The following is a 25127-nucleotide window of genomic DNA, read 5'->3' on the forward strand; positions in this document are numbered from 1 at the left end:
TAATAGGCAGTTATACTAACTGTAAAAGAGGTGAAATCAGAAGAAAGGTGAAGATAAGCCATACACTGGGTATACTTCAGTGTAATATCTAAGCCTTCGATGATTTTCTTTGTTCTCCCGACAAAGGCTTAATTTACGCTTGATGTTTCTGTTTGGTGCCCTTTGGTCTCTCTAATGATACCTAGTATATCCTTTCTCCCTCTGTAAGTTTTCAGCCTGAGTTGCTCTCACAGTTTTCTGTGTTACACTTCTAGAGATTTTCTTTTCCTTCCCCTCCTCTTTGTCTGTTAGAAATGAAATTTTCACCCGTCTTTCATCACAACACTGTTACATTTAACCTATTGAGTACATGTGAATGAAGGTGCTAAAGGCACGAGGCAGGGGAGGTGGGAGAGGCTGCTTCAGTAAAATTTACTTTTCTCTGTCTTCAGCAACATCATTTATAAGTCTGATTCTTACTTCTGCCAGGCATCAGAAAAAGCCAACAAGCAATTCTAAGTCTGAAGCAAAGAAGATTAAGATTTAGGTATCACTGGCATATAACCAACACAATTCTTACCTCCTGAAAATGAATCATCCTTCTTGTCAAAAAGGTAAAGAGAAGGATCTGCAGGAACTTGAGCTCTTTGGGAAGAAATCAGTATTTATCCCACACAATCCACTGGGATCATTCTAAAATGAAACCACCTAGGTAATCTTAAAGTGGCCTTTATTTATTCCCATAAAACTTATCAATGGTATCAATATCATTTGTGTCTCCGAGTTGAAGCTGGGTGGAAGTTTGGGTTGTGTTAGCTGATTCCCCATTCCTTTCCTGGAGCAGTGTGCCAGCTATCAGCAGAACTGTTTCCACTATTTGTAAATAACAATTAGACTTAATTGTTATTTGTTTAGTTAGTTAATCAAAAATAATAAATCTGTATTAGAAGAGCTGGTCTGTAGCTCAGGTATCTGTGTCTATTGTACAGTTATCTGAAGAATACTAGATTTTTTTCTTTAAAAGAGAAACACTGGAAGCTGTTCTTTAGCTCATGTTCAGCCACTCTCAGCATCCTCATGTCTCCTGTGGGAGTCACAGCTGTAGCCTACTACAGAAAAGTGGGAAGTTACAGAACTTCTAGCTGAGGCTCTTGATAGGTAGTGCTGCTGGGGAGAGGCAGGGCGACAGCCAGACAGAACAGATGGCCTCCTGTTATGACCTGCTGAACTCCTTAATCCCAGCCACTGACCTCCTTGCTGCCAGTTAGCTCTTATGCGTACAACACCCGTCCTTTTTAAAGTATCAGGGTCAGAAAACTCTCAGCACCTATCCATAACCTCTCTGCAGTTGGCAGTTTGCAGGTGGCTGGTCTCTCCACACCCAGCCAGGGGCTTTCCTGTGGAAGGTGGATATATCCTAGTATGTGTCACAGAGGCTGTGCCGGTGCTTAGGGTTTCATTACGTTGATTTCTGAAGGCGACAGTGGAGTTCTCTACTACTAATTTATTTTAAAATGTATCTCTGCCTCCTACCAGCAAAAGAAAAAAAATTGCAAGTAGTAATGATGAATGTTTAGTCTGCTATGATAAAATAAGCATGCAAAAACTGGTTAGGAATTATTGCATATCCTTTCCAGTGCCTCTTTTCTCCCTTTCTCTCCCTTGCTAGTGTTTGATGAGGATGAAATACATCATTTCCCAGGAGCTGTGTTCACACAGAGAGCTAACATTTCTGGATGCAGAGAGACAGGAGAACTCTGTTTCCCTGGCAACTGGAGCCACCGGAAAGTGTTCCAGCATCTCCTGTCTTTACTTAAGTTCACTAGTATAGTAGCCTTTGGTCAATCAGGTAGTTAAAACAATTATTAACTAAAAACGAATTTTAAGATACTGTGCTCCACCAAACCAACCTGGCCTCCCTTCCAGCCTCTAAAATGAAGTGACCTCTATGAATGATCTAGTACCAAAGCATGCAGTGTTACAATTCATGGCTGAACTTCAAGGTCCACCCTATCCTACACTTTTACCATAAACCTAGAAGGTGTCATTATCTTCGGTGAAACTGTTGGCACCTAAGCAGCTTTCACTCAAAACCTGCATGTGCCGAAGTGATGGAGCTGGGTCTCTGCTGTGGTGCGGTGAGCGGGTGCTGCACAGAGTCGTGCCGATGATTCAGCGAGGTTCATTCTTACCTCTGAGTCAGGGCTGAATTAATGCCCCACACATTATTCTTTTGAAGCAGGGTGCTGATGGGGACAGCTCTTTAGTTTTTGGTAGTAAAAAAGACAATGGTGAACCCTTCTAACCTGCTCTTGTGAAATAGCACATATTTCTCTCCCCCCATGTTCCCTATTCATTCAAAGATTTTCACCAGGACTGCAAAGGAAAACACTTTACAGGTACAGAATTCCAAACTTGTAGATGTCCTTCCATTTAGATGTGGCTGTATTGTGTAGCTGATCTAGGAATGAGGCAGAGAGCCTGGGAAAAAAACAAAGGTTGTGTACATGCACATGTATTGTAGTGCCTCAATATTGAACAGCTGGATGTGGTATTTTTTTTTTTTGAGAGCTGGAATTCACAGCTTACATAATGCTCCCTCAATATAGATTTGCTACGTGGGTTTGTATTTTTATTAAAAGAAGTACAGATGATTCTGTTGTGTTTCCCAAAGTCCAGTGAGGTGAACAGTATCTCTGCAGTATTATAGTGAAAAGAATCCCGAGGGCATTTGAGCCACAGGTTTGTAACAGCAGTGCCTAAGGAAAATTACAGCTGTGCAGTGACACTGTCCTTTTATGCTTTCTTCCCTGAATTTTTCCTTGCTTTCCCTTGAAAGAACAAGGCCTTTTGTCCAATGTGAGCCCTCAGAAGGAACAGGCATGAGCATGTGGACAGTTTGGGTTAAGTCACCTGCAAATCGCTCATGACTTCAGGAGACTGTTGTCCCATTCCACAGGACTACTGGGAAGGGCACAGAAGCACTGGGCAGTTATGTGTTGAAGGAGAGGAAGACGCTGATGAAGCGTGGGTCTCCCTCTGCCCTTGTTTTTAGTTTCAATATCATTGCAGCTGTTTCCACTACCTGCAGTGAGACCAGTTACTGCTGATAATCCAGATATTACACTTTTCATCAAGAAAGTGAACACAAGAAAACATTATTTTTATCAGTTTATAGGAATTTGACCTATCAGAAAAGGCATTTCTCTAGGACAAGTATTTGCTTTCTACTGAATTGTAAAATGTCTACAGCAACCAAGAGCCAGAGCTGAGCCTCCAACATGAAGCTCACACAGGCAGAAAGCATCAGGCAACTTAACAGTTGCCTCTGGCTCACTTCATAATTTGCAGTGTTGTGATCAAACTCCACCTCATTGCAGTCCCATGTGGTTGCAATGCACACTCAATTAAGGGTCAGTGACTGTAGCTGTGAACACATGTTTTTTGTGCTAAGTCTAAGATCACTGCAGAGTTTCCTCATGGAATTTAGCTAAAGAAAGAGTAGCTTACTGTCCAACCACTGGTGCTTTAAAAAGCTCTGAGCCTATTAGTCTTACAAATTCTTTTACATCATCTATGTTTTAGATTTACGGAGAGCAATAATTGACTTCTTTCTTCCCCATACAGAAGTTTCTGATCCACCTGTACCAACTGCAGAGTGACAAAATGATTGCTTATAAGAGATAAATTATCAATGAATGCTAAAATACTGCTATTTTAAAGATAAAATGTGGAGATGTCCAGTGAAGATGTTAACAAGAAGTTGAAAATTGCAAGTTAAATTATGCATGAGAAGAGATGGCAGTAGTAATTGCCTTCAGTATTTCTGCAAGATCGCATGGATTGCAGGGTATAAAACCAGGATTGGGGTACATTCTATGTTAGTATCTCACTTTATCTTCCAAAAAATTGTTTTGTCTGAGATCTGTTTTCCTTCCTTAAAATGTATTTGGCTCAGAAGTGTTTTTCTTACATATTTCCTATTTTTCATTTTTATCCATCTTCATTTAGGGTGAAACTTTTAGACAGCTCTATACAGATGATAGTGAGCAGATGCTGATGATCTGGAGAAAGTAGTGACTGCAGCCAAAGCCATCATAATGTTTGCACAAGCCTCTGCCTCTATGAGAGGGGATCCTGTACCTTTTAAACCTCCTACATCACTATTGACTCTACATCTGACATAATTTCCTGTTTTGAAGAAAGAAAAAAAGTTTTAGAAGTAGAAACGCCTCTTTGAAATTGCCATTTAGAGGGATTCCTGGTGGGGATTTCAAGGTCTATGTGCAAATTAAGAGATATCCTAAATACAGATTAATGTCTTAACAACCCCTGCTTGATGGAGTATATTAGAGGTAAGCTGAGGGATGCAGTTTCTGCACACACTATCTATCCATCCCTGTCTGCAGCTGGAGCCTAAGGAGAGTGGAGTTTCAACAGTGCTACAGGGAATTCTGGACTTCTCACATGGTGTGGGAGAGCTCGAACAAGCTAAGAACAGTTACCAGCGTGTGTCTGTCTGTTTTACCAAAGCCAGCTTCTGAATTTTCTCCAACTTGCAGGTGCAAATGAACAGGGGCACTGCCACCCAGCAGGAAGTGATTTGGATGCACAGTTATGGAAATGAGACATGAAAGAACTGATGGACTAGGCAAGGCATCTAAACTGAAAATTCCTGTTTTATTCATCATGTACTAGTGTGTAAAAACCTGTGGGATTCAGTAAGGCTGAGAGGATCATTGCTTCAGGCCTGGAAGTACAGGGGAAACTGGGAAAGGCAACTTGGAAAAGTGTATTAAAAATAAGCATTAATTCATTGCAGAACTTATTTCTTGTCTTTATTTTAATTTATCTGCCTCTCAGTGTTTAGACAGAAGTCATGTGAGCTTCTGAGCTGCAGGGACAGAGGCAGAGGAGAACGTGTGCATCAGTGCAGAGTGCTGCTGGAGCCCTGGCAGAGAGAGAGGGAGGCAGAGGGAGCCTGAGAGAGAAAAGGAGAAGTGGTGGGAGCTGGAACAGCAGCAACTGCTACTACCACGTTGCAGCTCATGCCCGGGAATCTGCTCTGCTGCCAGCACACCTCTCCAAAGGTGCAGGTGCCTCAGGTTACAAAGTTCTAGAAGATCAGTGATACTTCCAGGAGCCAAGTGGAGCTGCTTTATTTTTTCTTTTCCTGTGAATAACATCTGTTTGAGGACTCCGCTCCTTTTCCTGGACTGAAAGAGGTATTTTGTGTCATTATTGGGTCTCTTCTTTGAAAGCAGGTATGGGATTGGGGAAAAATAGCTCAGGGCAGGCTGTCAAAGCAGATGTGAAGAGAGGTGGTGGGTTTCTCTCTCCTTCCCTTTGTAGCAGAGCTTAGGCAGTAAGGAGCCCCTGCCATTAGGATACAGTTTGACTTAAAATATGGAGGATGGGAAAGACAGGGTTAAAGTGTGGGAGTGGATCTGAGCTGTTTCCCATCTGATTTGTTTCTCTGTGTAATCTCTGAAGTGGAGGAAAACTTTCCTTGTGCCCCTGGGGGAGCAGCAGTTGCCCATTGGACAGTGAGATGTAAAACTTGTAACTATTTAATATGAATGTGGCTTGCTCAAATCTCTGTTTGGCAAATTACAGAATTACAGTTCCCATCCCAGCAGAGCTCCCCTTAATACATACAAGTTTGAGAGGTCTTAATGTCTGGTGTCTGTGACAGGACTTCTATTTCGTTCCCTCTTCCCTCCCTCCAGGGTACTCACCACCTGCTGTCAGCACTCTCCTGCCGGTCTCTCTCCTGCCCCTATGGGTGCTCCGGTGCAGATTTTCCGGGAAGAGCTGGACTCCACCTGCTCCCCGGGGTCCTGTCGTCCCCCCAGCACCAGCAGCAGCTGGCTCCTGGGCTGGGCAGACTATGACAGCAATGCTACTGGGGTCTTCGGGGATGCCCAGCACAACCACACCAGCATCTCTCCTGCGATCCCTATCATCATTACTGCTGTCTACTCGGTGGTCTTCGTTGTCGGCTTGGTGGGAAACTCTCTGGTCATGTTTGTCATCATAAGGTAAGGGGCTTTGGGGTACCTGTTGGAAGAGGTGCAAATGACTTCCCCTAAATTTGGCAGGGTGAGGGAGGGAGTACTTTATGGAAACACTCTGGGTGTGCATACATGAGTAGCCGGGAAAAAACAAGCGGAATGACCCAAACCTTTTCAGTTACGGTGGGTTTGTCTGGACATGCAGTTAAAGAGGAGGAGGAAGCTGGTTAAAAGCGATCAGTCCTGCAGCCTGCAGAAAGAAGGTTCGTGCCCCGGCACTGCGTTCAGCGGGTGCCCTCTAGGGATGAGAGGCTGCTTTATCCGAGGAAAAGCTCCAGTGGAGGAAGGAAACTTCTGCAAGGCAGTATTTCACCCCCCCGGGATGAGACCCCCGAGGGATGGCTTATATGTCTAGTTGTGTCGATACATTGCTGCCTTGTCACCTTGCTTAAAAAGATGGGGAAAAAAGGAAACCATAAAGACAGGTGGAAATGCATAATGTAAAGCAAGGGATGTTTTTTCTCTGCCAAGTGGTGTTTAACGCCAGTTGTCATTGTCAGAGTGAAGAAAGCAGATGCTGAAATACCTTTGCTATTGTTTTTTCAGGAAACTAGAAAAATCTGTATGTCTGTGTTAGGTTTTCATATTAAACCACTTAGTGAAACGCACAGGCACTTACATTTGTGTACTGGTGTATATTTTATCTTGCACTATGATTTCTTTCTCCTTTTGTACTTTTCATTTGCAATTTATAAAGATGTTTGGACAGTGTTCATCAGCCTGGTGATGGTGAGCAACAAAGGGGACTGAAATAATGCAACTTTTTGGACTCTTGTTTCACAGTCTATTTGAACCCTGCAAAAAAGTTCTGTAAAAAAAAAATTGTGGAGTATTTGTGGCTCAAGTAAAATCAGCTTGTACAACGAAAGAAAAATTGAGCTATTGGAAGGTATCTTGTTACTAAAGCATGCACGGTAATAGTCAAGCAATTGCAGGATGGTGACATAAGTGTCAGACTTGATATAGGTGGAAGTTAACTAGAAGCAGTGGAGTTGTTCATGAGGTACTTTATGAAAGATAAGTTATAACCAGGTGAATACTCTTGAATAATGGAAATAAAATCCCCTTTAACAGTCAGTGCAATAAATATAGATTCCCATGTCATCATTTGGAGAAACTGGTTTGCTCCAGCTTTGTGATGCTGTAATTTTTATACCCCTGCATGCCCTTTAGCCCTTCATTCAGAGTAGAGATTTTGTTTCTTTTTGTATTTCTCTTGCAAGAAGAGGGGCTCCATACTTGACACACACAGCTGCAAAGGCAGAGATTTTCTAAGCCATCAGTCACTGACAATGATAATTGATTAACTGCTCTAGCAGTGGAAATAAATTCAGACTTAGCCAGAGCCCTAAAAGTTAACGTGTGTGGGTTATAGTGGTGCATATTTATTTACAGGAAAGAAAAAAGTCTTTCCTGTTACCTTTCTAAGATTATTTTTATGAGGGTCTAGCTAGCTATGGCTCATTCTCCTCTAGTTACTACATAAGCCTTTTGCTTCAGTTTCCTCTTGATTACATGACCAAACAACATGCCAACATGGCCTGATAAACCATGTCTCAGGAGACCTGGATTCTTCTCTTGGTTTTAATACCAGGCTTCAACACTTTTTCCTGTCATGACAAGGTCCCTTCATCACTCTGTGACTTGGATTCATCACATGTAAATTGAAGATACTGGTGCTTGATTTCTCTAAACACACTGTTAGATTTAAAAGCCAAAGCCCAATCATTAAAAATCCTAATAGAGCAAGACCAGGGCTATTGTAAGAGCCCGAGACCCCTCAGGCCCCTTGAGACTGGTTGTTTTTAATGTGCAGAAAGACCTCTGTGTGGAGTGCACAGTGCAACCTGCACGCTTTGCAGTCAGCTCTTGTGGTGTAGGTGTCTGCAGGAGCCTCCCCGTGTTCACATCAGCTGTGAGGCACGTGCACGAGTCCCAGTGGCTCTGCTGTCAGGCCAGCAGCCAGACAGGTGGGCTGACAGTGCCTGTCTCGCACTGAGCCATGGCACATGGGATGGAATGCTCTCCTGTGGTGCTGCTTTTCCTGGGGGGGAGTAAGAGAGAAAGAAGGCATCACATTGCCTCTTGCACTGGTGGGAAACGCAGACACTGTGTGGGAAACACAGTCCTCTTATAGAGAAGAAGAGGAGGCATTAAATGGGTTTGTAAAAACCAGGTGAAGTTATTTGACTCACCTGAGTAATGTTATACAGCTATGTGTGTCTTGGCATGATCAGAACTTATCTCAACCCCAAACCTTTTCTTTTGAGATTACCTTACCTCTGAGATCTTAGAAGGTATTTTTGCAGGTGAAATAGCTGGCTGAAGTTGCAAAATAAAATTACTTGTCCTCAGAAGCAAAAAAGTATTTTTCCTCTCTTTCTCCTCCTTTTTGACTTTATTTCTCTAAAATTTAGTGCTGGTTTTAAAGAAAAACATACTTGTAACAGCTGGAGGGGAAGAAGACTGCTGACTACAGTTACAGCTTTAACTATGGATTTGCCCTAATCAAAACCATAAACATACTCTGGTAAAAAATGTGGGAGATGCTGTCTCTTACTGACTCCAGATTCATTTATTCCATAGAAGTACGATACCCTTATTGTTCCTGAAGACATTTACAGAGAGCAGCTGCTGTCATCATGATTGTAAATAGCCAATCCTCTATTCCTTTTAAAGTTATCTTTCAAGTTCCCAGTGAACTGAATAATTTTCTACATTCAAAAATGGTTTTAACAAGAGGTTGTGTCACAGATATGTAGATTGATTCCTAAGGGAAAAGAGAAAGCTTCTATTCCTCTGCTTAATGTTGAAGAAAAAATATAACTAATAATACATTTTTGTTCTTATATGCATTGAACCAAGTGGCATCTTATGCAGCACAAAGAGTCTAGTAAAAATGTCATAAAAAATTGTCTCCTTTCCAGATTGTTTTTAAATATTCTCCATAATTTATTCCAAGCAAGACTGAATATATAAAAAAGTTATATACAAAAAATAAATTGATTCAATAATTTGGTTTAAATCGATAACAGGTTTTGATTACATCAAAAGATTACTTGTTAATTTGCTTTAAATCATTGTTCTAATTTTATTAAATTGTACTTGGAAAGAATATTGTTCTTCAATGAAAAATGAAGATTCAGAAGAGTCGACCTAACTGAATTACCTGTCCCTTATTACTTGCAGTTGTTATGATTTCATTCTTTTATGAAATCAAAGGTTGGGCTTCTAAAAGTAAAGGCCAAGCTGTACTACACTTTGTGAAGTTTATGTCTTTTTGCCTTTTTTCACCAGATCAAACAATTGGCACCTTTTTATTATCAGTACAGAGGTATCAAATGGATTAATAGCAATTCATCACAGAACCTCAGAGCATCTGGCCTTACCTTACTAAATGGAGGTCATTCTGGTAGATTCTCCAGGGTTTGGCCCAACTTGAATTGATTTGCATCACAAGTTTAAAGACTGATCATTACCAACAGCTTTTACAGATTGCACAAAGACCAGTGTAACAGGAAACATGGACAAGGGCAAGTTTATGAAACAGTATTGGTAGTTTGACAAGCACAGCACATTTGAATACAATGGGAATATTTCTAACATTTTTAATATTCTGTTAGGCGATAAGTAAGGGAGACTTGGGATTTATAAGCTGACAAGAAACCCAACATGAGTTCCCAAATATATTGCTGTGATAAGAAGAGCTGATACTGAAAAAGCAGAGAGAGCAGAGGAAAGGCTTGGAAGAAGTATTTACTAGAGGCAGTATTAGAGAGAGGCTATAGCTTATAGTGAGTAAAGTGGCTTCTGAGAAGTAATTTGCTATCCGTACAGACACTTCTGCTGGGCTAGCATCCAGGTAGCCATTTATTTCAGAGAAAGACATAACTAGAATCCCTGCCTGGAAGAAAGACAAATTACAGGAACCCATTTGAACTGGCTGAAAGTGAAAACTTACAAGAAGTTTCCAGTTTGGCTGCTGGCAAGGCAGAAGGCTTGAAAACCCTTATCCTCTGTCAGAAGAGTGGTGGGGAAGCTCATGCTCCTGGGAGGAATGGGGAGCCTTAATTTCATTTTTCCTGAGAGAGGATTTTGAATTTGGTAAAAGGGTGTTGGGGCAGGAAATACTTAACTTGGTGATTTGGATTGCCTGGGATGCACTAAGAGCAAGGGAGGATAATTTTCCTGGATCCTTACTCTCACTGTCTGTTCAAACTGTGATTAGTTTGTCCCTTAAGTTGAATTCTGTGAAACAGATGGGTTCCCAAGGAGAGTTTTGGTTTCAGTTATATTTTGCTTTCTAAAGGCAAAGCATCCAGGAGAACTTTGATAAACACTGCTTCTGGGAAATTTACTTCATATCTGTTTTGGTTCTTCCATCCATAAAAATCATATGATAATTCTTGCAAAGTGTGGACTCTGTGCTCTTCTCCTCAGGGAAGACTGCTCTTTGTTTATTGCTAAAGTGCACAATAGAAGAATATTTTCACCATGGAAGCTACCAGCTGTGCTGCTCAGTTGACTGTGTCTTAAAGTTTCCTGCATTTCACTTGAATTATCTCCCTTGGGAATGTGTGTGCTCAGCTGGTCTGTGCTCTGGGCTTCTCTCTGAGGCAGGTTAGGAAAACAAACGAATACATGAAGTCCAGAGAAAGCCTTCCAGCTGCCTCCTAAGAGGAACTGATGGCTTTTCCCTGAGCTGCCTCACTTCTGATATATTCATTTGTTGCCTGCCACATAATCCTATACCTGTGATAGAGTGAGGTCCCTTGTCTCCCATTCAACTTTATTACAGGAGTACTGACCAGAGATTCAGGTCTCTACTGTCCGAGTGAGTGAGTCTCTAATATCTGAGTGAGTAGGTGTCCTATAAAACACTCCCAGCAGTGGCAGTTATCCAGTGGCAAAATGGAGGCCAAGCACCTTGTTTTAAGAGCGGCACCCACACCCCAAGACATCTGTGTGAGAAATTTCTGAATTCTGTCCTTATTTCCTTCCTGCAGAAAAAATCTAGGGAGAGCAAATGTTCAATAACATGTGGCCGCTTCCAACCAGCTTCTGCATACAGCTAGCTAGAGAGATCAGAGCCTCTCAAAAGAATAAGAAAGACCCTGAAAAAATCCTCTAGAGCCTCTATCACCAAAGGCAACAATGGGATTTGTTCTCTTTGCCAGACAATGTCTGTCCTACTCATTTCCCTCTCCCACAAACACATATGAGGCTCTTTGCTAAAGTTGCTCATAGAATCATAGAATAGCTTGGTTTGGAGGAGACCTTCAAAAGTCACCTAGTCAAAACCCCCTGCAATGAGCACGGACGTCTTCAACTAGATCAGGTTGTTCAGAACCACATCCAGCCTGGCCTTAAATGAATCCAGGAATGGAGCATCTGCCATGTCATGTCCTTCATGAACAAAAACCCCAAACCTTCCAAGAAATAAGAACAATGGGAAAACTGGATGTTAGCAGAGAGTCAGTGCTTGCCAGGGCAATGTATGTGTCACAAGTAAGAAGGATTAGGATAGGCTGTATAACACCTTGGGAACTCCCCGCAGCATGGCTGACCAGTCACTGGAAAACATTTGCAGCAACATAAAAGTTTCTCAAGAGACAGAATCAGCTGCTTGACAAGGTTTAGGTTCATGTTACTTCCCAATAGAGGTCAAAAAAATAGGTACAGAGTCTAAGCTAATTGTCTAGGCTCTCTAATAATGTTGGACATACTGGTTTTGGATAAAGAGCTGATGTTGTAAAATTCTGCATTCTCACTGTTTCAGTTTAAGCCACAATAAATCACAGCACCTTGATGTTCCTCTGAGCTCTTCTACCAAAATCATAGAAGCAAAAATATTGCAGTACTTCTGTTTATAACATTAAGCATATTCTTCAAAAAGAAGCTCTTAAGCTCATATAAAAACATTCCCCTTATCATAAAAGGAGGAAAAAAAGTTTGTTGCGTTTTTTTTGTTTGTGAATTTTTATTAATTTTGACAGGGGTATATGTAGACTTGAACTCTAATTCAGAAGCTATTAGCTCAAGAAGGAAAGCTTCCACATCTAACCTTAATCTGCAATATCCTGTTCAAACTCTGTTTATGGCTAGTTCAGAGGAGTAATAGTAGTGGTAAATTGTAAGGATTTTAATGATACCTTCTGACATTCAAGGAGATTATGTTCCCGGGGAGAATAAAAGACAAGATCATGCTTTTCTTCTTTAAGCTGCTTAAAAATAGGCATCTAGAAGTGCTTATTAGTAAAGAGAATTCCACTTCAGGAAACTATTTTGTGGGAAACATGCAACTTTTTTGCAGGCTCCTTTGAAAGTGTGCAGTAACAATGTAAGTCTTCATCTAAAGTTTTCCAAGGTCCTGTATACTGCTAAATTATGTCTGTCTTTCAAAATGTAGTAATAACATATATAGCTCAGTATGAACATACAAACTGCAGCATACTTCTACTTTCTTTAAATGACCTCAATCTTAGTTTCATATTAGCATAAACCTTTTGAATTATGAAGATCCAAAAGATGGCTGAATCATCTTTTTGATATGGTATGTTTGGAATAGATCTTCCTGGGTTGTTCTTTTGTTCCCCCCCCTGCTGTTCTGATGCAGTATGATACTGAGTGTGCCCTGAATATAGCCTTGATATTTAGAGCTTCCTGGACTAAGGTTTTCAGCTGCTTGATCTCCATACACTTCATTTAGAGGAACCTAGTGGAACAGAGCCTGCTTCCTGATGATAGTTGTCTTTGCAATTTGCTGTTAGATGTGCTTTAGCTTTCATTTTCATTCACTGACTCAAGTATCTGCCAAAAATATGTGTTTGTTATACCTCATTGTATTTCTTGCTTTTGTACTTTCACTCTGCCACCGCAGAATGTTGCAGCATATTTGTTAGCCTTGCTCCCTTCTCCATCTTTCATTTCATACTAGAGGGAAAATATTAGCCTTTTAAAGTTAGAAGAAGAAAAAGTTGCCCAAAGCAATTCCTTCTCAGCTTTTATTAACTTTATTAGCTATGGTGTACTTTAGAATCATACTCCTCTCCTGTACCTGAGATAATAACTTTAAGGGGCTCTACTAGTTGATTTCATAATGCATTTTGGTTTTTGTCTTTTTGTTTTATGATTTTTTTCTTCTAAAAGCATATGAGCTCCTCAGTTGCATGCTTCCTTCTTCTCTTACCACAATTTCATTAATGAGCTTAGGCTGGAGATGTGATTTCTTCTTATATACAGTCTTAAAAAATTGTGCAAATTAAATTCTACTCCAGAAGGAAAAGTACACTAATGATGAGTCAACTGAGAAAAGGGGAAAATTTTCTAAGGGACAGTTGAAGCCAGTCTCAAAGAGCATTCCATTCTTGGGAAGTGGACTTAGCCTAAATTGTGATAATTTTGAAAGTTTTACTTTTGACACATAAGTATTCAGCATTTAAAACTTGTTCCTTAAAAATTCTCATTGCATATCCATCAAAAAAATAAACCCAAACGAAAGCTTTATTTTTCATCTTACCTGTTTTTCTGCAGCGTTTCCATGCGTTTTCCGGTTATTTAAAGTCTACAGAGGCTTGAGGCCTGCTTATAGTTTGACAAGCAGTCTTGAGATCCACCAACAGCTTAAGTCATCAGAGGCTTTTCTGCGTCTTGAAATTAGATTATAGCACCTGATTTAAGAGGTAACTTTCATTCTTATGTGGTAGTGAAAAGTTGTCACCTTATGAAATTCTAGTATTTAAAAAATCATTTTCTAGATATGGGATTTTCCATAAGCAGTTTATACAACAATGTTTTATAACCATTTTAGCTGTCTTGAAAGTAATATCTCAAAGACACTAAAAAAAATGTTTGTCGTTAATTACCACTGTGCCATATATGCTGTAGTTATGTTTTGGTTTCCCCTATCTCTTCTACTAGACTAATTAAAGCAAGCAGCAGTACTTAAATGAGATTCAAGCCACATAAAATCTCGCCTCCTATATTTTGGTGCAATAGAGAGAGTTGTAGAAAAGCAGTTAAATCCCTCATCTCATGTTCAAGTCAGGACTCTCCCAGGGTCTACTTCAAAGTGTCTAACAGCATGAGCAGTCACTACCTTACTTTAACTGGACTTTTGATTAAGCACATATCTTCAGACCCATGTAGGCATTTAATAACTTTTAGGTGTTTAATTAAAAACATTGGAAGGAGTTTGGATGATTGAGTCAGATTCTCAAAGGCATTTCTAAATTTTATGACCTTCTAAATGAATGTATGATTTAATCTATATTGCCTAACAACTTCTGAAGCCAGTAACTCATTTACATCGAAGCCAATGCTTTCAGGTGAAAGTAATCAAGATATTTATGTTACTGTGTGAGAGAGCTTTAAGGTTGCATCATTAAAATGTGCTTGGACTTAGCATTGCTGAGGTTAATAAGTGCACCCTTCATCCCTGAGTTAGGTACATATGATCCTTCTGCAGAGCTTGGGAGAAATAACTACGTAAAGGTAACAAAGTATTTATTGGAGCAGTACCTATTGGTGAGCAGTACCTATTGGTCTCCCTTGTTCAAAGTCTGGCAGAGAAGGGGTCAGGCGCCTTACTCTAGCTCAGAGCGTGAAGTGCAAGGAGACATTGTGATCTGTGAACTGGGGTGGATTTCAGCAAAGCCAGCTAGTCCTGGGACTGACAGGCTGGAGAGCTGTGGGGTAGCACTAGATGCGCACTAGGTGCACCAAAGTTGGGATTGTTATGTGCAAATGTGCCCGTGAAATGAGCCAAATCATTCACAGAGCCTTATGGGAGCTGTGGCACACTGTAGGGTTTTCTTTTCCCAGTTGTATTTTCACTCCCGTATACAGCTTTGATTTGGTTACATTGGAAGTTGTCTAAATTCTGGCACTGGGATGACTCCATGTTTCTTACTAACTGTGAATGACAAGACATCCTTCCTGTTGGATCAATAGTAGTGAGGAAAATTAATTTTCTTATATGTACATGCTTTGCATAGTAAAAAGATTTCAGAATTGCTTACTTTACATGCACAACATGCTTAATGCATGTACAGACAGCATGCTTTATGTTGCAGGTTCAAGAATTTGAATTTCAAAGTTACATAAAAATCCTAGTACTGTTTTACAGAGTGTCTTTCCTATTCTGCCACTGGAAGGCTGGGGGTACGAGAGAAAGATGTACTGAGAAAATAAGGTATACGGGGCCACAGAGTCACGCAAACAAAAGAATTGAATTAAGGTTGAAAGGACCAGGAAATGCCAGATATAAGGACTCTCAGATATTTGTTCTTTTCAGGGCTAATAAAATCCTCTTAGTTGTTTATCATTACTTTTCTGTTTTTCTTTAAGGAAAAAAAAGGTCAAAATAATTCCTTGATACATGAAAGCAAACTTTCCCTATCCAAACCCTTGGGCAAGTTTTAAAAGATCTAGAGAAGCAATGATTCAGAAGAACTGTTAGTTACTTCACCTCTGCTTACCACAGGCCATTGCATTTTATTCAGATATTCCTGTACTGAGTGTAGCAACTTGTATTTGGCTGAAGCACACCCCTTGCAAAGTAGCAGACATTGACTTGGAGACATCAAAAGGTGGAAAAATTACTCCTTTCTTGCGTATTTTTTCCCCAATAATAATCACCTTAGCTATTAGAAAAATCTGTCACTGTTTCTGAATTGAGTTTTCTGGCTTTGGCTTTAACATATCTGTCCTTGTTATGCTTTTCTTTGTAGTCTGAAAGAGCTCTTCAGTACCTGCTATTTTCTTCCTGTGGAGGTCTTCAGACACTATAATCAAGTCACCTCTTGGTGTTCTTTTTGATAAAATAAATGTGCTGAGCTCTTTTAGTTACTTGCGGGAAGAATTCTCTACATTCCTTTCACTTTTGTGGCAATTATTATGCATCTATTCCTACTTTTCACTTTTTTTTTTGCAATATGGACAATTCCAAATATCATCAGTGGTGTCCATAGAAGTAAAATCACGTTCCTACTACTCCTTTTCAGACATTTAATGGAAACAAGCCCATTTTAGAACAGATTTGCAATCTGAATGTTCAGTGAGTTTTTGTTCAGTCTTATATTTGTTTCTTCTAGCGATGTGCTCTCATGTTTGTGTTGGAAAGGTGCCTTATGGGCTATGATATGAACTACAGGATGGACTGCCTCCTCTGTTGAGAAGGTTGATCTGGGAGGGTGCAGAAGCCCAGCTCTGATGGGCAAATGCCTCCTTGTGCTCTCTGATCTTGGAGAAGCTTAAAGTGGGGCAGAGGGAGTCTGGACCATTGGGGGTCACACAATCAATGTACAGCTTTTGTTGATGCTTCCCTTTGGCTGTCTTTGCTCAGAAATTTCTAATGCTTCACTTGAACGAAGATGTGAGCCTGGGCATGATATCTAGGTGAGAAAAGTTTAGTTTCTTTTCTCTCGCAGTTATCTTTTCTATGCTTCAAACCAGCATTTGGTATCATTTTATCTGGAAGTTGTAATTAGAGTGGTTTAGAAAAACTGATGCTATTTTTAACATTTTGTGTTGGTCATAGAATGACATTTCTCCCCATATTTTAATTAAGAGCTACTTTACATGTTGGACACACTTTGTCAGCAATGCTCAAATTATTTTTATTTTTATTTTTTATTTTACACATCAACATTAAAAAGATAAATAGATACGTTGCTTTACATGTTCATCAGCTGAATCAATCAAATCTTATATTTCCACTGTAAATTAATGACATATAGTGAAATCCAGCTAGACATGTCTCTGTGTGTGTTACATGTGCACATTTTAGTGTGGGCACAAACCTACAAAATATGGGGCTGAAATGGTTTCCAGAAAGAAAATGTGCCATTAAATGTGATAATAAAATTAACAGCAATTAGCAAAAGTAGCTAGTTGGGGTGAAGCATTGTAGAAAGGAGAATTAAGTGTGTCCTTATGTTAACAGGTTCTCCTTCATCCTTTGTGTCTGTAGTAGAGCTGGAGCAGTCCTCCATGCCTGGGGCAAAGTCTGTCCCCCCAAACTACCATCGAGACAGAACAAAACAGGTTGCCATCTCAGAAAAGCAGATCCTATTCATTTGTGTAGGTTGAGGCTTTTATCAGCTGGACAAAACAAGTGCTTCGTTTTGATGAAATGAAAGGATCAGAAAAAATATTGCTATAATAATTTTTTCCCCACTGTGACATCCTAGTTAAACAATACTCATCTTTTACATTAACAGTCACAAAAAAAAAAAAAGAGAGCTGTGAAAAGCTAATGATAAGAAAGGAACAGAAATTGCAAATGAAGGATCAAAGAAGGGAAATGAAGAAAACTTGTATATGCTGGCATTGTTGTAAGGAATTCAAGGAAAAGACTATCATACCACAGGCACTCTGGCCTGGCAGACATAACAGCTAACATGATTTCTTACCAGAAAATGGGATAAATGTTCTTTCCACAAAACAAACCCATAAATCTCACAATCACTGACAGTTAATTATAAGAAAAAACCCCTCAAAATACTTTGAACACTTACAAATGTAGCAACGATACTTTCCTGTAGAAGGATTTAAGAAGATAGAATTGAAACCAGCATTCAGCTGACTAAATGTGTTCATATACCTGCTTTTGCCTGTGCTGAAGAATTCTAACTGCTAACACAGGTACTGAGAGGCTGAGTCAAAAGTGTTTATTATTATTCCAAGCGTCTTGTATGCATGTGCACTTCTGTCAGAAATGACAGAAAAAAGCCCCTGTGTCAATGCGTGACAAACTGTGACATATTTGAATGGGCATAATCATATTTTGAAGTAATAAAGCCTTACTCATTTTGTTCTTCAGGTACACAAAGATGAAGACAGCAACCAACATCTATATTTTCAATCTGGCTATGGCAGATGCACTAGTTACCACGACTATGCCTTTCCAAAGCACTGAGTACCTGATGAACTCTTGGCCCTTTGGTGATGTGCTGTGTAAAATAGTTATTTCAATTGACTATTATAACATGTTTACCAGCATATTCACACTGACCATGATGAGTGTTGATCGATACATTGCTGTGTGTCACCCTGTGAAGGCTCTGGACTTCCGTACACCTCTCAAGGCAAAGATAATCAACATCTGCATCTGGCTATTGTCCTCATCTGTTGGTATATCTGCAATAGTTCTTGGAGGTACCAAAGTCAGGGAAGGTGAGTGTGAGCATTAAAAATCTAGTCTTTTTGTTTCTCAAATAGCATAAAATGTAGCTCTGACTATTGATTAAATTTGATTAATTTCTTCTTCAAAAAGTATGGCTAAATTTCTGACATTTTGATACATATTGTGGAACATTACAGGATAACATAAATTATTTAAGCTCAGATGCCTTGGCCAACTAAAACAAAACCCACTTTGAATTTTGTCTAGTCTGTGATAGAGTTAGACCATAAAAACCTACTAGAAGACAGCAGGGGGAAATCCAGAATTTGCTCACAGTGGACAGATCAAAGACCAATTTAGGATAAAAAATGAAAATGTCAGTTTAAGGTGTTTTTTGTAGGTGTTGTGAGAGTAGTTCTGATGAAGTTCTAAGAGCAGAAACTAGATTGCTTGTTAGTAGTATTAATATTAAAACTATCATTAGTATTAAGACTTGTGAGCTTATTATCAACAAGCTATTTCACAGAACTTGATGGCATCGTGAAGAAAGGAAAAGCCAGTAGCTGGAGCGAAAAAAACACTCTAAGTGTCTCAAATTCTTGTTTATAAAGGGAGGGGGATAGAAACTTGGAAAAGCTGAGAATAAGGATCAATAAGGATCAGCAGAGGAACTGGGAATACAGACCATGGCAGGGGAGCAACTGCAAGAACATGAAGCCAATGAGCTCTGTATGCAGACTACCTGTAGGCTTTGCTTGAAATTTATAATCCATAAAGGACTGTGCATTTAGTCCCTGTAACTAGTGACTCATTACCAAAACTGCCTTGCTATGGGGTTAATCTTATTTTGAAAGCCTCCTTGAGAAGGAAAGGGGAGAAACATTCTCACACACATATATACTTCATACCTACAGGCATGACTGCAGTGCAGGAGCACCTGTATCCTCAGAAGTCTTGAGGACTCTAATGATGTCCTTGGGTTGGGACCATCCTGTTAATGTGCTTGGTAAAATACAAGACATGTATATTTATTTGCTGGTAGTCTTGTTTGAGATGTAAATAATAATTTGAAAAATTATTAATAATTTTCTGAGTTAATCTTTTCTATTGAAAGGTTTCACTTTACATAAGGACACTGTTTTGTCCATCAGAGGCAATAAATTCTGCACATTAAACTGTTTGGCATGGACCAGTGCAAAGTAAACATTTCTGTAACAGCTGCACAAGGGCTTATTGATTTGGCTGAAGAGGTATAGATTTTGTTCTTGCTGTTGGCCTGCTGGTGGGTAGGTGACAGGAGAGTCCTCTGCAAGCTCTCCTTTCAGCCGTTTGGGGGATCAAGTGTTCTGGTCTGCAATGCTGTAACTCTTCTCCCCAGTGAAGTTTTGACAGGCTGTATAAAAAAATCTCTCACTTGAGAAACATTAACTTCCAGGCATCTTCATTTGGGAAGAATGATTGTCTCACTACATATTAGATATTGGCCATGGGACATTGTTTAGGCCCAGTGTTTTGTTGGAGCATGCTTGACTAGCAGAATATTCCTGTCATTCACTGTATACATCGCATTTAGATCAAGGGGCTGCTCTCAGGCCAGCAATGATTGAATGCCTCTGCCACACCATGTGTCAGGCAGCCTTTTGTTTCCCCTCTTGAAACAGAGACTAGTAATGCCACAGCTCAGCTGGGCCAGAGAGAGTTGGAAATTATTAACAAATGCTTGTCAGTCCCTACTGTTCAGCTCTGCTTGTCTGATCTAAGGTCTCCCTAGAGCATCTAGCACCTATTATCTTGTCTAGTGTGTTCATGACTTGCACTGATAAATGCTGAAGGGGAAAAGCAAGGATCCTGCCTATGCCTGACAGCTGGAGCTTAGGACTGAAACTTAATGTTATGTTGGTCAAAATAGTTGCTTTTTACATGATACAGAGCCTTTGCTATATTCAGATTTAATCAACCACTATGCATCAAATGGAAAGTGATCATATTTAAAGTTCTCACCCCATGCTCAGTTAGTCCATTGTGTACTCACAGTACAGGATTCCTCCTAGTGATGTGCTTCTGGATACATTTTCCCTGCAGGATAAAATTTATATCTGTGTAAATATTCCCTCTCTGGAGTTAACAGAGCTTTTCTTACTGAAGAATTGTTAACTTTAAAGAAAATAAATAAACTAGAGGTGCTGTTAGTATTCCCTATAGTAGTACAAACACTCTATTTGAATACAGAAGAATATGAATGCCTAAAGGTGACACAATTAGTAATGCAACTCACATAAATATATACCCTATGTCAAGATTAATATTAATCTTAAATGGTAGCTCATCAAACACTTAAAAAGGAATATTTCCAGTAACATACCATCTAGGCTGAAGTATTTTTTATGAAAGATTTCAATATATTTGTAATACTTGGCTTTCAGAATGGAAATTTCAGCATGAAATTTCAAGTACTCAGTTTGTGACACTGTACTTAGTTCTGCATCTTTTCAGGCAACGGGGATACAATATAAATAGCATTTTAATATCTTCCAATGTTCCTGAAAATTATTATGATTTTGTGCATTAAGACAGGGATCTTTGTTGATTATTTGCTATTTGAAAACTGAAAAAATATAAGTGGGTTCTGTACAATTCATAGCATTACATATATCTAGTGAAACACAGAAATATTAGTGAATTTAGAATAAGGTATTCCACAGAAGGTAAACTTTAATGAGATATAAGACAATCATTACATTTGTATTAGATAATCTGGAATTCAAAAATGCCATTGCCAACTACAAATTATATTAAAAGGTAGCAAGCATGACTTAATTATTTTGATAAATATATGAAATTATGTCAGTAGATGTGACAGAAGAGACAGTTTCTTCTGGGAGGGGGTTTCAGTGAGTAACTGGATGTAGTCCAGAGCAGCCATCTCTGATCACACCTCAGTTTTATCCAGAAGGCACATTGGGGTGCAGCTTTACTAGCCTAGATATTATAGCTGCATCCTGATTTATTGCTGCTGCTAGGCCATGACTTACTACAAATAACAGCAATAATCAATGTGAAAACTTCTTTGAAGATGAAGAAGAATTAAGTGAAAGCAACTACAGTTATGAAAACCTAGATCATGCAGGATTTAGAAAAGTTGACCGACTGTAAAGACCCCATTAAGTCATACTTGTACTGTCAGCTTAGCATCTCCCATCAGGCTTGAAATATATGCCTTTTCACTTTTCAGCTTTCAGAATCATCCCTTAGTTGTTATGTTTTTTTGAAATTAAACCACAAAATGTTTAGCTTTGATTTCAACTTTTTTATTTGAGTGTTTTAGCATATCACCCAGTAACAGCTTTCTGATATCTAACTGCAGAAATGTTTGTATGATGCCATAATAACAACTTCCCCCCTAGCTGTTTTTCAAAACAAATTATCTGCAATATCATCTTGATTTGTGAAGCATTTCAATAGCGGGGAAATATGTTTTGATGGAATTTTTCTGACTAGTTCTGCTGGAGACAGATATATAAAAGAAGTGATGTGTAAGAGTATACTGAATCATTCCATCCTTAGATTCAATAAAAGCCAATACATAAGCATTTGTAGAGGAATGACAAAGTCAGTAGGGAAAATGAAAAAATCTAAAGAACAATGCAGTGCTCAAGAGGATAAAACATAAGCTATAATTCAGAGTGAAAAACCCCTGTGTTACCTTGACTTGCCTTCAGTAGTTTAACTGCCAATAGTAGTTATAAATTTACCTCTTCTCTTGCCTTGCCATTTATCTTGGTTTTTGATTTTCTGTATGTTTGATATGCTGAGAGGATTCAATGAGGTCAGCAAATGAAACCTTAAATGTTTCATTTCTTAGCAGTCTCCTGTCAGATGGAATATTTCTGGGACTTAAAACTGAGTGACAACCTATGACTCTGAATCCTGGTATGGGCAATCAGAAGGGAGTGTGCTGCTGTCAGGGGCTCAGATACTGCAGTCTCTGCGCAGGCTGAAGTTTCAATGACATGATCTGCAAAAAAGAGCAGCTTCCATTTGACTCCATGCACACACATATTTTATTTAACCAAAAAGAAGCTGTTGTCAGGAAATAAGTTTTTCTGAAGGCAAGTACTTCCATGTATCACATTTGCACTGAAGAAGGCACATGGGAAAAGATTATTACAGAATTATCATATATTGGCAAAACCTTCCTACAGTCAAAACCTCATTTGGCTCCCACCATTCATGATACCAAAAATCTGTCTCCACCCACAGATAAGAACCTATGCAGTTTGATAATAATGATGAGATTTCTACTCTGTTGAACATGGTACTCATTCTGGCTTTAAATGTCAATGAGATTCACATGGAAGCATCTTTACAAAATTTTGGTTTTGTCTTCTGCAGTTTTAGGTCTTCCTGTGGGAAACAGATTTTATACAATGTTATACATTTTAAAAAGCCCCTATCTCAATAATTTCTAGAGACAGCTGCATACAACCAGTTTCAATGGTAATTGAAAGTTTTTCTTGGATTGACTTAATGATAACTCTGTTTATTAATATCACATTACATGATAATCACTTTGCCTATCTTATGCTATGGTGATTAGATTATTTAGAATAATAATGAAGCAATTTTCTTCTTGCTTCTTTCATTCCCAGATACTGCTAGCACTGAATGCTCCTTGCAGTTTCCAGACAGAGATTACATGTGGTGGGACATCTTCATGAAAATATGTGTCTTTGTCTTTGCATTTGTTATTCCAGTTCTCATTATAATTGTTTGCTATACTCTGATGATCCTGCGCCTTAAAAGTGTACGGCTTCTCTCAGGGTCTCGAGAAAAAGATCGAAACCTGCGCCGCATTACCAGGTTGGTTCTTGTGGTTGTGGCAGTTTTTATTATCTGTTGGACTCCTATTCACATTTTCGTGCTGGTTGAAGCCTTAGGGGATGTGTCCCACAGTACTGCTGCTGTATCCAGCTATTACTTCTGTATTGCTTTGGGTTACACCAACAGCAGCCTCAATCCAATCCTTTATGCTTTTCTGGATGAAAACTTCAAGAGATGTTTTAAGGACTTCTGCTTCCCCTTTAAGATGAGGATGGACAGGCAGACCACCAGCAGGGTCAGAAACACTGTGCAAGACCCAGCTTATATGAGGGAAGCAGATGGGACAAACAAACCTGTATGACTAGTCGTGGAAATGTCATCTTACTGTCCTCAAGAGAGAGAAGAGTCCAACGACCTAGGACTGACGCAGATTACAACTGCAGTTTGAACTAGACTCGCCCAGAAAGAAGTTTCTGGAGTATTTCAGAAATCCTAGTTGTTGGAACTAAAGCAAGTTTAGTATCAAGAAACAAGAACCTCCTGAAAATAAGATCAAATGGAAAGGACTTGGCTGATGGTTAGGTTTTGGCACCATGTTTGCTGTACTTGAGCAGGTACTAAAACATGCTTTTGGGAAGACAGGAGGTGATAGTGTTGTACCGGCTTATTCTGGATAAGGAAAGTTCTGGCCTTTCTCTTTACAATATGTAAGGTTATATTAAGCAACATTTGGTCATAACACTGAGTTATGCCAGAAACTTCTGCCACACTGATGGCTGCTTCTTAGCTGTGTAGTTTGACAACTTGATTTGTCATACTCTGTTACAGTGAAGAGTGTTTAGGCTTCTGCAGAGCAATGCCAGAGCTAAAATCAATATTGTCGTCAACTAATATATCTGTAACATTTGTTTGTGCTGTGGAAATCCAATTTAAGCATGATCTGCCTACACACCAAAGTGATTTTATTGTATCTGTGTATGGTAAAGCATTTTGGCATTTAAAAATCTTGGGATTTAAGGAGAATTGTTAGTATTGTTTTAGCACGTATTCAATCATCTGTGTGTAATGTTTTCTATGTGTTATTTTCTAAGATGATTGTATATTTATTGATTGTGAGTAATATAATATGCATTTTTCAGAGTGTATTTTGAACAAGAGGCTAGAAAACTTCAAATACTTCACTTGTCTCAAAACTGATGGAAAACTGCCACATTCACTACATGGAGTGAAATAATCAAATTCCATTTTCAATAAAGGAAACAAATAAACATACTTAAAAATAATGCTGTACTTCTTTTTCTTTACAATTTGTAAGCAGATTAAAATAAATATTTATGAATTAGAAACAAGTGAATTAGCACATGGATTAACTGGATTGATTCAAATGAAATGAAGATTAAATATACTGGCTGCTTTAATGACACTTGATTGGAAAAGTTCATATTTTATTGATGATGATGCATTTTCTTACTTAGTAAATTAGTGAATTTAGTAAATTTATCTGTTTTCCTGTGAAGATGGAGATGCCAAGGCACAGCTACACTAATTACTGCCTTGCTGAAGGTATGTTTATGGTAAAACTGAGCCTAACTTTTAGTCTGTAGTCTTTTATCTTTTAATAGTTAAGTATTACAACCCCCACCACTGCTACTGCTGAAGTTTGGAGGAATGATCTCATTATCTTCACTGGGCACAGATCTGGGCACAAGACATCTTCCTGGTAACTTTGTTCTTTATAAAAAGTCATGAATGACGTGGGTGCCTTCATTACATGGCAAATGTTCTCAGAAACAGAGTCTGGTTTAGTCCTACTGGACCAAAAATCCTTTATGCACACCAAAATAAATCAGGAGATTTCCTCTTAGAATCATACAATGCTTAGGGTTATGATCACCCAGATAAGGTCACCTAGTTCCAACCACCCTGCCACGGGCAGGGAAACCTCACACTAGACCATATTGCCCAGGGCCCTGTCCAATCTGGCTTTGAACACTGCCAGGGATGGAGCATTCACAACTTCTTTGGACAACCCATTCCAGTGCCTCACCACCCTCACAGTGAATGATTTCTTCCTTATATCTAACCTAAATCTCCCCTGTTTAAATTTGAACCCGTTACCCCTTGTC

General features: G+C 39.2%; 1 protein-coding gene across 1 annotated transcript; it reads left to right on the top strand.

Annotated features, from left to right (window-relative positions):
* Positions 1-4858: 4858 nt before the first annotated feature.
* On the top strand, positions 4859-24291 carry OPRK1 (opioid receptor kappa 1). The gene is made up of 4 exons (XM_061448473.1): positions 4859-5204; positions 5709-6020; positions 17878-18230; positions 22830-24291. The coding sequence occupies exons 2-4, from the start codon at positions 5761-5763 to the stop codon at positions 23360-23362; spliced, it is 1146 nt and encodes a 381-aa protein (XP_061304457.1). The 5' UTR covers positions 4859-5204; positions 5709-5760; the 3' UTR covers positions 23363-24291.
* The last annotated feature ends 836 nt before the right edge of the window (positions 24292-25127 follow it).

Source organism: Pezoporus flaviventris, unplaced genomic scaffold, assembly GCF_033815535.1.
Source record: "Pezoporus flaviventris isolate CSIRO_AGI_PZ_B2104156 unplaced genomic scaffold, CSIRO_AGI_Pfla_v1 ptg000007l, whole genome shotgun sequence".
NCBI lineage: Eukaryota > Metazoa > Chordata > Aves > Psittaciformes > Psittacidae > Pezoporus > Pezoporus flaviventris.

Bases quoted from the DNA above. Each gene is read 5' to 3' on its own strand.
- OPRK1 (XM_061448473.1), top strand. From the start codon at position 5,761: ATGGGTGCTCCGGTGCAGATTTTCCGGGAAGAGCTGGACTCCACCTGC. The intron at 6,021-17,877 runs GTAAGGGGCTTT...TTTGTTCTTCAG, and splicing joins GTCATGTTTGTCATCATAAG to GTACACAAAGATGAAGACAG. The intron at 18,231-22,829 runs GTGAGTGTGAGC...TTTCATTCCCAG, and splicing joins AGGTACCAAAGTCAGGGAAG to ATACTGCTAGCACTGAATGC.